Genomic DNA, 16971 nt, shown 5'->3' on the forward strand with positions numbered 1-16971 from the left:
GATTTCTTAAGTTCAGATATAAGTACTTTCCCTCTCATATCCAAGAAGATGTTTGCTCTGCAGCAGGACTCTAGTTGGCAGAGGAAGATGCTATGAAAGCTGCTGCTGAAGTGAAGAGTCAGTACTCTGTTAGCCATTTGAACAGGAGCTACGTGCCTCTCAGGAAGAAACAAATGCAAAACAGCTGGAGAATATAATAACACTTCCCGTGAAGCCTCACTGTACTGAAATCCTAACATGTAGACTAGTACTCGCCCTGTTCAACTACCTTAGTGTTATGGCATTAGTTGCTGTGAAGAAGTCCTCAACTTACAAAATACTCCATAAAATCTCAAGCTTTAAATTTGATTCCTCTCCACCCATGAGCATGACATTTAACAGGCACACTGTATACTTACAACAGTACTTTATATACATATATGCACACACACAGTCATGCATCTTACTGTGCAAAACAACTGTAAATGTAATGGGTGGGGTTGTATTGAAATGCCTGTATTTATATACTCTGCTTACATCAGTTCTAAGGTTGCCATATATGCTTCATACATACTCACTTCTAAAGATGCCAGAACTATGGTACACACAAAATTCTAGCATTAATGTGGATGATTTTGTTTGTTACACCTGGTGGGTTTTTTTTGTTTGGTTGGTTGGTGTTTTTTTTTTTACTTTAACTGGAAAGATGTATGCATAAACTTCAACTCTCATTGACTTCATTACTGGAAGTTTTCATTAAACAGCAGACCTGCAAACTCTGAGGGCCACTTCACACTTACAAACCCTGTTGCTTTAACCAGACTGATGCAGTTAAAGAAATTAAATCACTCTTAGGTATGTTTGACAAGTGTACTGAAAACTGGAAGCTACGTGACTATGCCTAGTCTTAGCACTGATATAAATTATAAATATCACTTATGTAATATTGTATGTAAGTTACTCAAGTAACTTTCTTAGCAAAAACCAACAAATGCTAACTACATGGTCATACTCTTCAAGGCTTTTAGATGTAGATGAATGCATGAAACAAAAGCTTAAAAGTTCTTTTGTGGGGTTTTTTTTTTCTTTGTTTTGTTTGGGTTTGGGGGTTTTTGGCATTACCAACAAAACATTTCTGCATTTGCAAAGTATTTGACTACTGTAGATGACCATTAAAATAGCACCCAACTGACTCCTCTGTCAGAATAAAGAAGTTTATCTAAGAAAAGAGATGACTTTCTGCAACTCACAGATGTGCCATCATTACATAGTTCTCAAAACTAAAGTTATTAGGTAGAATTTTTATGAACTGTGTCATACAGCATTATAAACTTTAATTTGTTGTTAAGATTAGGATATTGTAAGATATAAATTATAGTCAATGTGGCACATTTTATTAATAGAAAAATCTATTGTTTTGTAAATATGTAATTCCAAATGAAATATTTTAATTGCTAATTTTATGCATATTTCTTAACATATTTGAACTGATTTCTGATATGTTTCATTACAAGTATGTACAAGTGATGAGATTTCCTTACGATTTTCTGTGTGCAAATATTACAACAAAATAACTTATCACACTTGAGGCATTCAGATTAAAACTATAGGAAGTGCCAGTTTCTTTTTATCTCTATTATGCAATGCATGCAATGCATCTGCTACAGATGTGCCAATGCCCTGAGGCAGGTCTTTAAATAAAATGGGTGAAGTAGTCAGGATCATTATTAGATGCAGCCATAGATCAGTACTAACAACATGGCACTGCAGTCAGTGCCTGTAATTATGTTTTAATACCCAACAGCACAAAGAAAATCTCTGTAGTGAAGTACATGTTCTGTAGTAAGTAGCTCAAGCACCATGTTGGCACTGAGAGTAAAAGCCAAACTTAAAGGGATAATAACATTACAATTCAAATTGTACCCATTGTTTACTAATTCAGGTTCTGCTTTCCATAGGAAAAGCCTGAGCTTCAGTAAGGTTAATCACCAAGTTGCACTGGCCTGAGCTCACCCTTGAATTTCAAATTCAATTTTAATGCACAAAGGTGCATTAAGAACACATATGCAAGCAGATACTTACCTACATGAACTGGAATAAAATAAAGACTTTCTATACTTTATAAGTAAGTAGTTCAACACCGTCCATTCATTTATGGCAAAGGCTGAAAAATAAGATGCAGCTAGACAGTGCTGCATAACAAGTCACAGAATCACAGAATCACAGAATCCCAAGGGTTGGAAGGGACCTAAAAAGATCATCTAGTCCAACCCCCCTGCAAGAGCAGGGTAACCTACAGTACATCACACAGGAACTTGTCCAGGCGGGCCTTGAATATCTCCAGTGTAGGAGACTCCACAACCCCCCTGGGCAACCTGTTCCAGTGCTCTGTCACTCTTACAGTAAAGAAGTTCTTCCTGATGTTAACGTGGAACTTCCTATGCTCCAGTTTACACCCATTGCCCCTTGTCCTATCACTGGATATCACTGAAAAAAGCCTAGCTCCATCTTCCTGACACCTACCCTTTACATATTTGTAAACATTGATGAGGTCACCCCTCAGTCTCCTCTTCTCCAAGCTAAAGAGACCCAGCTCCCTCAGCCTCTCCTCATAAGGGAGATGTTCCACCCCCTTAATCATCTTTGTGGCTCTGCGCTGGACTCCTTCAAGCAATTCCCTGTCCTTCTTGAATTGAGGGGCCCAGAACTGGACGCAATATTCCAGATGCGGCCTCACCAAGGCTGAGTAGAGGGGGAGGAGAACCTCTCTTGACCTACTAACCACTCCCTTTCTAATGCACCCTAAGATGCCATTTGCCTTCTTGGCCACAAGAGCACATTGCTGGCTCATGGTCATCCTCCTATCCACCAGGACCCCCAGGTCCCTTTCTCGTTCACTACTTTCCAGCAGGTCAACCCCCAACCTGTACTGGTACATGGGGTTGTTCTTCCCCAGATGCAAGACTCTACACTTGCCCTTGTTAAATTTCATCAAGTTTCTCCCCGCCCAACTCTCCAGCCTGTCCAGGTCTCGCTGAATGGCAGCACAGTCCTCTGGTGTGTCAGCCACTCCTCCCAGTTTTGTGTCATCAGCAAACTTGCTGAGGGTGCACTCAGTTCCCTCATCCAGGTCATTGATGAAAATATTAAACAGCACCGGTCCCAGCACCGACCCCTGAGGAACTCCACTAGTCACAGACCTCCAGCTAGATTCTGCGCCATTGACCACAACTCTCTGCCTTCTTCCTTTCAACCAGTTCTCGATCCACCTCACTACTTGATCGTCAAGCCCACACTTCCTTAGCTTATCTATGAGGATGCTGTGGGAGACAGTATCAAATGCCTTACTGAAATCAAGGAAAACTACATCTACCGCTCTACCATCATCCCTCCACCTAGTCACTTCCTCATAGAAGGCTATAAGGTTGGTCATACATGACTTCCCCCTCATAAAACCATGTTGGCTGTTCTTAATGACCCCCTCATCCTTGATATGCCTAGTGATGGAGTCAAGAATAAGTTGTTCCATCACCTTTCCAGGGATGGAGGTAAGGCTGACCGGTCTATAATTACCCGGGTCCTCCTTCTTGCCCTTCTTATAGACTGGTGTGACCTTTGCCATCCGCCAATCCTCAGGCACCTCGCCCGTTTCCCACGACTTACCAAAGATGATGGAAAGTGGCCTAGCAATGACCTCCGCCAGCTCCCTCAGCACCCGTGGGTGCATTCCATCCGGACCCATCGATTTACAGATGTCCAGATTGCATAGCTGATCCCTAACCCAATCCTCATCTACCAAAGCAAACTCCTCCTTTGTCCTGACTCCTTCTGGGGCTATAGAAATCCGGGGCCCTCGGGGAGAGTCTGCAGGAGTAAAGACAGAGGCAAAGAAGGCATTCAGCACCTCTGCCTTCTTTATATCCTCTGTCTCCAGGGTACCCACTTCGTTCAGCAGTGGGCCTATATTGCCTCTTGTGTTAGTTTTATTTGCTATGTATTTGAAGAAGCCCTTTCTATTGTCTTTAACCCGACTAGCAAGATTGAGTTCCAAGGAGGCCTTAGCTGTCCTAATTGCCTCCCTACATCCTCTAACAACTGTCCTATATTCCTCCCAAGCGGCCAGCCCCTCCTTCCATAATCCATAGATTCTCCTTTTCCACTTGAGTTTGCCCAGCAGCTCCTTGTTTAACCACGCCGGTCTCCTAGATCCCTTACTTGACTTCCTACTTATTGGGACGCTCCGATCCTGAGCTTGGAAGAAGCGGTCCTTGAATGCTAACCAACTATCTTGAGCCCCTTTACCGCCTAGTACACTTTCCCATGAGACTTCCCTTAGCAGTTGACTGAAGAGGCCAAAGTTGGCCCTTCGGAAATCCAGAACTGTGGCTTTGCTAGGTATTCTATTCCTCCCACACAGGATCCTAAACTCCACCATTTCATGGTCACTGCAGCCAAGGCTGCCATTGACCGTCACCACTTCGACCAAACCCTCCTTGTTGGCGAGGAGATCAGCTAATAAAGTGCAGATTTGCACATTAATCTGTTTTGGTGCAGAAAAGTACTAGGTGGAAAGAGAATTGAACTGACCTGAAGCATTGCTGAAAAGCTTGCTAGACCGGGGGAAAGACAGATTTTGATTTTATCTGTCATTCTGCAATATGTTTTGGTCAGATACTGAGCTGGATCAAACTGGCACAGCAACACAGACTTCAGCAGAGCTACATTCACTTAAAACAGTTGAGAATTACCATATACAATATATTTTCTTGACTGAGCTGTGAGAGTTTTAGGCTATTTTCTCTGTGGGAGGAAAACATAAGAGTCAACCTCTTGGCCAAATTGCCTTAAGGCTTTCATGTCCAAAGATCCATTTCAGTTCTGCAAGAAACAAGAACTATTGTTATGCCAGAGGAGTTTTTAGTGAAAAAGTGATACACTGGAACCAGTTTTGTAAATGCTGTTACAGGGGACATGCATAAGCAAAATGAACAAACTTCTCAAAGGGATCTTCCTACTTTATTGTTTACTGCTCTATGCTAAACTTTCATTAAACAAGTACCTTACACACCATATTTATCAGTCATGGAGAGAGAAAATTAGGGGGATAACATGATAGGGTGAAACCCTGTCTACAGAAAGGCAAATGTTAGTCCCAGGTCCTTTATTTCAAACTCCATTTATATGCTGTGTGACTGCAGTCTGTGCTTCTCCTAACTACTGGTATCAACTCTTTCCCCTTTACTCCAAGCAGATTAGAGAGGCTCCTTACTTTTTTATTAAAAAAAAAAAAAAGAAAAGAAATGACATCAATAAACTACAGCTCACCTATTTCTACACAATTCTGTGGTCATATCTCCAACGAGAGTCTTGTTAACTTTCTTGGACAGTGTAACTAGATGGGACTACTGTAGTAATTAAGCCCAGCCTTGTGTACATGCCAGTTCTTAGTACTTTCCTGAATTTATCCTTCTTTAGAGAACAAAAAAGAGAGTAATAAAACCAGCTGCTTTTGATTTCAGAGTTGCCAGAACAGAGAAGCTGCAATAATCTTGTTCTTCAGTTTCTCCATCACAATGCAGGGTTTTTTTAAGTCCTAAATCATGAAACCACAATATTACATACCTAGAACATTAATCTTGCAGTCACAACACCTTCAAAAAAGAGATAACATAACTTCACAACTTTTATCTGAGTATCTCCTAAATGTGTCCAATTAATAACTGTAATTCAGTCCTTCAATTACATCTCCAGGTTTACTTCTGAGTTACTTGTCAGAGTGAATGACTCACACACACCTGTAATGAATGCCTCTGTCCTTTACTACTAGATGGATTTAATACAACAAATCTAAAGCTATACATATCTGACTGGGACCAACTGCATGAAATTAAATTTTATGATACTTCCAACATATAATTCTGGTATTTGTTTTTCAGATGCTCCCATTGATTCAATCATAAAAAATGGTAACATCAATCAGTAGATCTTGACTGTATGGAAGATCCTGGGAATACTGCAGAATTACCATAAACACTCTCCCCAAAAGAAACCTTTGCCTGACATACACTATGAAAGGCAGCAGTCCAGGACATTCAAATCTCAGTCCAGCCTTGTGGAAGAAATCCCATGTAGTGTAAACTTACTACCCTTCCCTCAGAACTGAAAGGCAAACAGGTACACGTAAGAATTTCATGCAGACGCTCGCATAATCACCCACTCACACAACCATCCTCCAGTGCAAGTCACTCAAGAACATGAAGCACACCGTCTTCCTGAGGCAGCTGCTCACTCCCATCAGCATTGAGATTAAAGAAGCCTGAAAAGCAGTATCTTTACAGATCAAGATTTGATCTCAGTTGTATTTTGAATTTTGATAGTTCAAACTGTGTGTACACTAGAGTTAAAATCTTCTCAGATTATTATTATTATTAAATGTGCTTATTTTGAATAAAAACACTGGCAGATCGACACAGTAAGCTCATCTAAAATTTAAAGTGAAAAGTGTGATCTTAATTTCCTTTATGGAAACACTTAAATAGTTGTACATCTTTCAGGAACAAATTCTGGAAAGAACATCTGATCCTCTGCATTTTTATCCCATATATACAGTCATCATCGTTACTAGCAAACATGTCTCACTGTTAAAGAGCCAGTTAAAGATCTGGCTTTTTATGTTGGTGCTTATTTCACTAGCATAGGTGTTTTTGCTTGCGTGAAATGAAAGAAGATATTTTTGGTTTTATTTAAATCCCACAGCACCTAAGAGTGTTTACCATTTACTTCTTAGAAGGCCAAGTTAGAGAAATCTTGACTAATTAAGTGGCATGTTCATAAACAAATGCTGTGTAAAAAGATCCCTAGACAGGATTTCATAAATAAGAGCAAACATAAAGTATTCATATTCCTTACTGGAAAGAAGTACCAATTGCAGTATCTTCCAGTAGCAAACCATGCAATCTTAAATTTTTAAAAGAGTATAGAAGAGGAGTAGGCTAGTATTACATCCACATCTTCAGAAGCCCAGCCTCAGAGCCAAGATTCACTGTTCTGCCGGGCACTACACACAACCCACACAGAGATATTGGGTGGTGGTTACACAAATGTTATGCTGTCAGTAAATAGATTTGAGTTGCTCTTCGCTTCAGACCTTGCAGCACAGCTTACTTGTGTGCCAAGGAAGTTCTTAGGGCTGTGCCCCACAAACAGTAGCATCAACAAAGCTGCTGGAGTAACGACTGCAAAATAGAAGCAGAAGTGAGCAATCGGAGGGAAGACAGGGAGTAAATTTCTTGAGCTGGTTGATTAGACAAACCTCATGCATCAATAAAATTATGTTCTTGAAACAACTGTTCCAAACTGTACTCAGCTTGAAGAATTAAGGGGGAAAAGAAACCTGTGCCAGAAAGCTCATCCATTACACCCAGCTGTATTAAGTGGTCTTAGAAACAACAGTATTTCTATTTCTTACATAAAGTATTTCTATTCCCTTCTATTTCTCATTTCCTTTAGACAGCTGCTGTACAGCAACACCGTTATACATGCATACTCACTTGTGTGCCCGCATATATACTTACATGCTCACCACTGCAAACATCATTATCTGCCTGATAAACATGCTCCATCTGACAGCCCTGCATCAAGGGCAGGTTCAAACAGAAGTGAATTTTAGTAGAACCCACTAGTGAGCTTATTAGCAGACCACTGAAGCAACCACTGGTCTGCTGTGAGAATTGAAAAAATAAGCACTTGCATTTTAAGTAACATAAAAGAAGATGAGGGGTTTTTCTCTTTTATCAGTCAGAAAAACACATGAACTATTATACCTTTGCCACGTTTGCCTTGAAAGGACCTAGAATAGGCATGAAAAGCTACATATGAAATTAGAAGCATACTACATTTTGATTTTTTAGCTCCTTTTTAGCACTATTGATAATCAGCTTCTAGTATAAACCAAAGAACTTAAAATGCAGTTTGACTTCAAGGCATTTTTTATGTTGTTAATCACAACATGACGGCTAATATGCATTCCTTGATTAATGTTTTTCTATTTAAAACCAAATGTGATTAGCTTAAATGCAAATATTTAAACATCACCATAATTAATATTTTGAAAAATCTAATGCATTTCTTTAAAAGGGTTTTCTTTACATTTGAATTAAAAGTCTAAAGTGACTAACACTGTATTGTGATATGTAAGACTCATATTTTTATTAAAGATTCAATCCAAAACATATTTAAATTAGGTTAGTAAAAGACAAAGACAAGCATCCATCCTGACAAGCAAATTTGCAAGCAGTTTGCAGCACTAATGTTCAATTAGGGATTTTACTGGAGTTTTATCACAATAATGAGTTAAACTTTGCTATTTTTTATGCCAAATGTCTTGAGAAAATTTACTTCAACTCTCCAGCCTCCATCCCCATGGCCTCTCCTCCTCCCTTCCAAAAGCACCTGCTTTAGCAGAGCACGGGTCATGTAAACAGGAAGAATAGATGCTGTTTTCTAAACTGCCAACTGAGCATGAGTAGGAATTGTATTTTTAATAGCTAGCATTGTCTAAAGCACTGGATTTTTATATTAGATGGTTCCACTTTTTAGCAGTGCTCACCCTGGCTCCCTTGCATATATAATAGCAACTTTAATTCCAGTTTCATGCAATTTTGTTTAAAGAATGGTGAAAACACTAACAGCTCTTCTTCCCTTGGGTTGTGGATACCACAGACTTGAGAAAACACCAAATATTATAATTCTGCCAAAACTAAAGAGCAGAAGTTTGAAATTAGTTCTCCTTTACAGATCCCTCTCTCCTTTCTTCAAGTATTCAAATTCTTGACAACTACATCTATACCAGTAATTTAAACAGGTTCAAGACTGTTCATTGACTGAGACACCACTACTGTCCTGTGCATACTGCTGCAGCACCCTTCCACCTCAGTCCTCCAATACAGGAGGTGGGAACTTCATACAGGAAATGGTCCCAAGCCCATACTCATCCCCAAACCATACCCAGGAAGTGCTAGTTGGCATAAGCTAAAGGCATGCCAGAGGCTGCTCTAACAGTTTAACTGCAGAGACTCCCACATTGCCTGGGAACATTCATTGGCATCAGTGTGGATGTAAACAAACAAGATGTTGATTCAGCATGTAATGAATTGTTGACAGGCTTTGGTGAAAAACTCTTACGAAAATTTGAAAAGCCGTATTCCTCATATACAGTATTTCCATGGGTTTGTGCCAAAGCAGTTTAGTCTCTGAGCCCATCCCTCCTCTAATCCTTTGAAAAACTTTGGCTATCAATCACCTGTTAAGATGCAGGTAGGCAGATCATATTTCTAAACCAAATCCATATTTATTGATCACCTGGGAAGCAAAGCAGAATTCCTGAGTCAGAACACCAGCTCGGCAGTGGTTTTGTCAGTCATAGACTCATGACTTTTTAATAAATCCACAAAGTATTTGTCAATCTCTAGCAGACTCCGTGTTGTGCAGTATTTCCTAGGAATGCTGTTTTCTCGCTCTAGTTTCTTTTTGTCTTCCACTTTCTTCTTAAGGAGAATCTCTTCCTCTTAACTCTTTTCATCCTCCCTTTAGGGATATTCATTTAAAAAACAGTGCTCATTAGGTGTTTCCATTGTCTCAGTATCACCTTTTCAGGTGTATGACTTCATATTTTATCTGATCATCTGTTGAATATAGTAAGGTTCGAGCTCCTACATCATCAGTCCAAGATTAAGTATGTTATTCAATACTTTCACCTAGAAACTGTATTATAAGGAAACTGATGCCCAATGAACACTACGAAGCATTCTTATGTTTTCTTCACCTTCCTAACAGGTTACTTTTCCTTGACTGTTAACCATCTCTTCATGGCCACTATTACTTCATATGTCTTCTGTTGTGAGCATATCTTACCTTCTCCCACTTTGCTCACAGACAGTACCTTCTGATAAAATTTAACTTCCCAGGATGGAGGTTATGCAGCATCAGTCCCAAAGACTAATTGAGAATGTAGGAAAAGTGAAAACCTAAGTGTAGCTTTAACATCTCCCATATTACTCAGAATATTTATAAGACAGAAAGTAATCAAAGATCTCAAAGCAGGCAGATAAAATACAAGTTGTTTTTTTACTTTTTAGATGGCAAAACAAATTATTACTTTAATTTTCACAATTACAGACTGTTAAAATCACTGAGTTTAGGTGTTTAGATGACATAGCTAGATGACCCACAGCTAGACTTAGGAACACATTTCTTATTGAGCCTCAGAAATGCTCCCACGTATTAACGTATCAGAGATCATCATTGTTTCTGCACTGGCTGTTTTCCATAATAATCAGACCGTTTGCCACTGTGATAGAGAAGAGACTAATGCCATGCTTTTCAGACATCTCTCCTAATAAACTGCTCTCTGCAGCACAGGACTGTGCCCTATCAAATTACAGCATGAAAATTAGTTATTTGAATCTGTATGCAAAAAGAAATACAGTGAAATTTTGTTTCTACTCTCAATAGTCTTCCCAACTTCACAGGCATTTAATATGCTCAGCATTTTTTAAACTATAGTAACTATTTATCATTGATACTTCTGTTCAAGTCCTTATGTTTATGCTTACACAACTCAGTTTACAGCATCAAAGCCTTGTCTGAGTGGATGTTGATATCCTCATCACCAGTGCTCTTTGCACTTCTCAGTTTGTCACACTGTTTGCAGCTATTGGTCTCAAAGCTCAGAAAGACACCTAAAGCACAGAAGTCACTTAAACCCATATAATCTACATTTATATCCAATAATTTCTCAAATCTTAAAGAAAAATGGAATTGGTTCAGATTTGGCATGGCATTTCAGGTTTTCTCCTTCGCATTCTTCTGAGAAGGAAAGGAAAAGATTAAGTCATCTTAAATGTGCTATTAAAGCATTAACCTCCATTTTTGCTCCAAAGAAGTCAGTTGGTAGAGAAGATTCTTTCAGTTCCATACAGTGGGGAAATTTTCTCTAGGGTGTAACAACATTTTCAGACAGGGAGAGAGCATGGCTGGCTGAGCATCTGGGGAAGCAGACATGCAGCCTTCCCATAGCCAGAAAACCTTTGTGTACAGAATGGCATGAAGGAAAGCATTTTTTTAAGAACCAACATAGAACCTGGTATGTATGACCAAACAGCTCCAATGACCCTAACAGGATGCGCAAATAGTGTAATTCCAAGCCCAGCCGACAGTGGCTCTGCACAAACCAGTATGATCCTAAAGGTGATGTGTTTTTCTTCTCTAACCATTCCACAGTTCATTAGCATAATGTCCAATTACTGGGTTTTGGGGTATGTAAGCCAAGTTTTGGTTGTCCAGTTAGATTGCTCTTGGGCCTCTAAAAGGCAAGAGGGACATGGACCTGCTCCAGCAAATCCAGAGGAGGGCCATGAAGAAGGCTGGAGCACCTCTCCTGTGAAGACAGGCTGAGAGAGTTGGGCTTGTTCACCCTGGAAAAGAGAAGGGTCCAGGGAGATCATGTATCAGCTTTTCAGTACCTAAAGGTAGCCTACAAGAAATCTGGAAAGGGACTTTTTACAAGGACGTGTAGTGACAGGACAAGGGGAAATGGCTCTAAGCCGACAGAGGGGAAACTTAGATTAGGTATTAGGAAAAACTTCTTTACTACAAGTGTGACGAGGCACGGGAGCAGGTTGCCCAGGGAAGCTGTAAATGCCTTATCACTGGAAGTGTTCAAGGCCAAGTTGGACGGGGCTTTGAGTAACCTGGTCTAGTGGAAGGTGTCCCTGCCCATGGCAGGGCAGTTGGAACCGGATGATCTTTAAGGTCTCTACCAACCCAGGCTGTTCTATTGCTGTAATTTCTAAAATCAGATAATAAGGACCCATAAGGCAAAAAAATCCTATTACCAAGGCCATGAAGGATATAGGGTGGTACAAAATGTGCAGAACATAGTAAGCATACTGAGAGGGCTTTTTCCTTTGGAGTGCTCTTAGACCTGCACAGCGCACAGGAATTAAGGAGCTCAGTGCTTTGCATTAACAGGCCTTGGAAAGATTAAATAATTGCCAGTAAGAATAGTAATTACTCTGACTTGCATATCTACATACTTCACAGATGTGGAAAGGATCAGAGAGAACAAAGACCACACCATGCAGAAATGGTGAAAATACTGAGTGACCATTTTCTGCCTTGGAGGCATCTTTTCTTCTATCCCCATTCTGCATTTTTATAAATATTATGTATCCATAGCTGACAAAATCCATAGTCTGGGATGGAGAAAATAAAAGCACATCTAACACAATGCTTGTATAAAAATTAGATTTAATGGAGTGCCTACTGTGGATTTATTTCTGATGTTCTTCTGTGGTAATAAACCCACATCCCCCAACACACTTGGAAGCCAAACAGAAAAATGAAACCAGTAAATTTCTTGGCTGCCATCTACTGTTCAAAACTTTCCTGTATCACACAGAAGAATAAAATCAAGACCAAACCAAAGAGCATGCACTGACATCTCCAGGTTTTCTCCTTCTGTTCACTATTCTTGGATAAAAACAATGTCTTTGGACTGCTGCTAAAAAACACTGTATTTTTGTAACTGTATTGCATGTGTATACCCGCCTTTTAATATGTACCAAGAATGAGAAACTTAAAAACTTGTAAACTTAATGGCACATTGATTTAAGGAAGAAAATTGTAGTGGTTTTAGTATTTCAGTGAAAAACTGTATTTGTTAAAGAAGATGTACTAACTCACTAGAGAGCACCAGAGAGTGACTGCACTATGCAGTAGTAAGACAGCATTAGGACAGAGACTGAAAAGCAGTGTGAAAGAAAGTTACCTGCCTTCCCTTTTCTCAAGGCTTTGTGTTTCTATCAGGGTATGCCCTACAATATATTTGTTTCTCTATCTCAATCTCTCTGGTTTTGAGAGCTGCCTAAATCCGTTTGTCCTTTTCAGCTCCTCTGCCACATCTCCTGTCTCTTTGCTGCCCCAATGGAGCCACTATGGTCCTGCAGATCTGACAAATAAGAAAGGCTGGAATGACAAGGAAATCTTTATGTTCACCTATAAAATAACTTGGAAATTAGGCTTAAATGGCATAGGATTCCAGGTTGTTACAGTTTATGACAAAAGATGATGGGATTATCATCTGCAGCAAAGAGAACCAGGAGTTTCATGAGATGCCTGTGAGGACAGAAACATCTGAAATTGTATTCCTGGGTCAATTCTGTCACTCACTTCCATACTTTAGTCATAGGGTTATAAATGGTAAGACTCATCCTAGTATACTGGGAGCCAATTAAGTGCTTCATCTGAAAGCACCTAGTAACCAGCCCTTTACCATCTAGTCCAAGCCCATTCACAGCAGGTGCAACAAGTTTATGCTGCTCTGGCCCTGTCTGGTCAGGTTTTGAACAGGATAGAGATGTCAAGCCTCTCTGGACAAACCATTCCAGTATTTCACCACCTCAACAATCAGCATGTCTCCTACTGATTTGCCTGTTTGGCATGTTTAAAAACCAGTATTTCTAAGATCCCCACTCAAAAGTTAACAAGACTAAGTAATTACATACATACACATACATGCATAACAAAGCTGACCATGTACTTGTAGTTTCTAGGGAACAAACTGCTCCCTCTCACAGTAAGGTGTCAGATGATGAAACAGCTTTTCAAGAATGGTTGCAGAATATGACAACTTCAAGTATAATGCACATTAAAAAATTGAACCTTTGTAGAAAAGTACTAGCAGATAACCTAGGAGTAAATTCAGCTTTCACAAAGTCTTTACTCTTTAGCTTCCTTTAGTATTCCTCAAAGTTCAGGCTGGTCTGTGGAAAAGTAATACTGACTGGGAATCAGCCTGTCTGAAAGGTACGACACTCAGAGGCTGAAGAATGCAAGCAGGTCAGGGCTCATACTGTAATAAACAGGAGAAAATGCAAAAGAAAGCAAAGAAATTAAACAAATGAAAAACAAAACAAACCAAAACAACCCACTGTGAGCACAAGAAAAAGTAAGCAGCTAGAAGTATTGCAGTATGGTTTGTGCACTGCATACCAGGTCATTTTGATGCTTGCGGACAGGGATGCAATTATCTGTGTCCCGTATTTCCAGGGAGAGAACTTGGTTGAACTTAGTACTTCAACCTACCTGGTTTGAAATGGGGTAAAGAGTGGACTCCAGGCCACGTATCTTCATTTGGTGTTCCAAGTACCTTTGCACAAAAAGAGAAAAAAAAGAAGACTTACGTTGTTTTAATGGAAAAGACATCACAAGACATAGCATTGCAAAAAGCCAATCCTCACTATAAGCTCAATGTATGTTACAATCTGAACATTAAATAAGCTTAATTATTGGGGGGAGTGTGGAAGGAAGAAGGTGCAAAAAGTTACATTATTACCATGATTTCAAGGCACCTCTTGAGTCAGTAAAGCACGTAACAGTGCTGTGTTCCTCTCAGGTTGCCTATTTAAACATTACATGATAAAGCTACTTTCCACTGACAAGTGTCAAGCTACCCGCATATCTCAGAGTGCTGGTGTCACAGAGGCTAGATATTTGAGCTCAGAAATAATTTCAGTCCCTGTAAATTTAAATATAATGAACAGATAGCTAATAGATGCTAGGATAGATGATTTGCACAAATGGTGAAGCAGGTGACCAAGAGCATGGCATGAACAAGAATGAACAGCAAACAGTTGTCATTTTAAGTGGATGTAGTATACATAAAATAATAAATTCTTAGTAAGTACAGACTTTATTGACTCATGCATTATATTCACTTCAATTGTCCTCCTTCTCATAATACAAGTCAGATTAATTTTTAGCAGCAAAGTATTTAATGCTTCTCACATACATCTTATACCCTCTCCTCATATGAAAAGTTCACATTTGTGCCTTTGGCACAAGTAATAAGTATATTGAGAGAATTGCTGTAATTAGTTCTCCCAAACCTAGTTTTCTTCATAAGACATAACTGTCAATGCTTTCTTTAAGTGGAGTCAAGAGGAACACCTAAATTAGCAGTTCTAGAAGTGCATTTCTGAATGAGTTGTAGAATTCGGTATTTCACTAGTGGGATCTCTCTTGTTACAAATTTACATACAATTTCTAACAGAAATGAAAATGCTAGGGACTGTTTCAGTATTTATTATAAGCTCAGGCCCTGAAATAAAAGGCTGGCATTCTCAAGTGAAAGCATCTCACACCAGTCTGCTGCTTGTTTTGCATTGTCATAAATGTACAAAACCCTCTGCCAGCCCTGCCCCTACCTGCACTGCAGATCTCGTGAATAAATCTTTTGGACCTGCTTATCTTGAGTCACTCTGATATGTTGTAGACACATCAGCACAAAACAAGCATGAAGTTCATGTGAAAATCTTTCGTCTAAGTACGTGAAGGTTTGTGACACTTCAAGGCAAGCTACAAGTCATCTACTCAAATCACTTAGAGCTGAAGAATTTTTCTTTCTTTTATTGTGTCTGCTACAATATATATATGCATTAAGAGCATTAAAGGAAGGATGACTGTAGAATACTTGTTGCGTTTCTTCAGCTATGTAAACATTTGTTCATGTTGATAAATTCAAGGTTAAAAAAAAAAGCAAGACTGGGAAGCTGAAACACAAAAATTTCTCTTCAACTCTGCCAAAAATTTGTAAAAAAAAAAAATTAGATATGGGTTTAATACTTGAGGCAAAAGTAAGTGACCTCTTGAACAGATACAATTCCTACCTACAAGGTGGGCTTTATGACTCTAGAGACTCAAATTTGTTATGCAGTTTACAATACTAACATGTTTCTAACCTAATATTACTAATGCAAAGATAATTTTCCTCCATTATCAAATACAATAGGCAAATAGCCTGATTTAGATGTAGTATGACCAGTAGGAGCTGAAAGCAGAGCACAGTGATGTCGGAGAAATAAAGATGACAGCTCAGTGCGATTAGACAGTACAGATCTATGTGGTTATTTGGATGTGCAAGTTGACGGACTTTATTTATAAATATTATTTGAAGTTCATTGCTTTCAGCCCTGCTGAAATATGTCTAAATTGGCATTTGAATAAGGTAAAACTAGACCGGCAACAGTGATTCACCATAACATCAGTATTCATTTTATTATTGCTATTAGGGAGAGCACAGTTCTCTCGTTAACTAAAGAAGAAGTTAGGAGACACTGTTGACACCGTCACTAAATCGATTTGTAAATAACTTTCACTTAGCTTCTGCAATAATCAAGCTCCTGGTGCCAAGCACGTCCTAGACCACCAGAGGGAGCCCGCGGATTAAAAACAGAGATTCTTGCATCCCGAGTTTAAGAAATACGGTCCTCAGTTTTGCAAACCTTCTTAGCAAACCGAAGGAATATTCTCTCATGAAACGTCATGAGGATAAGAAAATTAGCCACATCCTTCTAAATGTGCGTTCTTCATGGTCTCTTATTTCAGATGAGACACAAGTAGGTAAGGCACAGATTAATATTAAAACCAGCAAACGAAATCTGATACTTCAGTGCAAGGTAGAATATTTCTCAGATCAATTGAATGTAGAACTCAGAGCTAAGAAATTGATTATTCTGGTTTTCAAAGTAGCATCAGGCCCAGTAACAGAGGACCTGATGGGAGAACACTTTTGAAATTATTCTTATGTGACTCACAATTATTTGTTTTACTAGCTTTCAAATCCATTTCTTTAATAATATTTTAGCACATCTGCCGCTACAGTGTAGAGCCAGCTACAAACAAGTTCTGTGCACTGGAGTACTCAAAGCACCAACAGTATTTATAACTTCTGTCCAAGGGCAGCAGTCAGGCTATAAACAACTACAGTTTTCTACCCTCTTAATTCCTACCATTTTTAAGGCAGGGGCACTTGGTAGTTCAGGCAAGGATCCAGACACTGTATTATAATGCATTGTACAAACACGGCAAAGATCACCCTTCTTCCACATGATTTTTAACATGTACATCACAGAAATTCACAATATGCGACTA

General features: G+C 39.3%; 1 protein-coding gene across 6 annotated transcripts in view; it reads right to left on the bottom strand.

The window, feature by feature from the left end:
* The window catches only part of CDK14 (cyclin dependent kinase 14), a 328023-nt gene that overhangs the window by 87235 nt on the left and 223817 nt on the right, over positions 1-16971 (bottom strand). For all 6 annotated transcript variants that reach the window (XR_010609906.1, XM_065666401.1, XM_065666400.1 and 3 more), the window contains one exon: positions 14125-14188. Coding sequence is in view for 5 of the 6 variants with exons in the window: in XM_065666401.1 (XP_065522473.1) it covers positions 14125-14188 (64 nt within the window). In the remaining variant the exon portion in view is untranslated. The remainder of the gene's footprint in view (positions 1-14124; positions 14189-16971) is intronic.

This window comes from Lathamus discolor, chromosome 2 (genome assembly GCF_037157495.1).
Source record: "Lathamus discolor isolate bLatDis1 chromosome 2, bLatDis1.hap1, whole genome shotgun sequence".
Classification (NCBI taxonomy): Eukaryota; Metazoa; Chordata; class Aves; order Psittaciformes; family Psittacidae; genus Lathamus; species Lathamus discolor.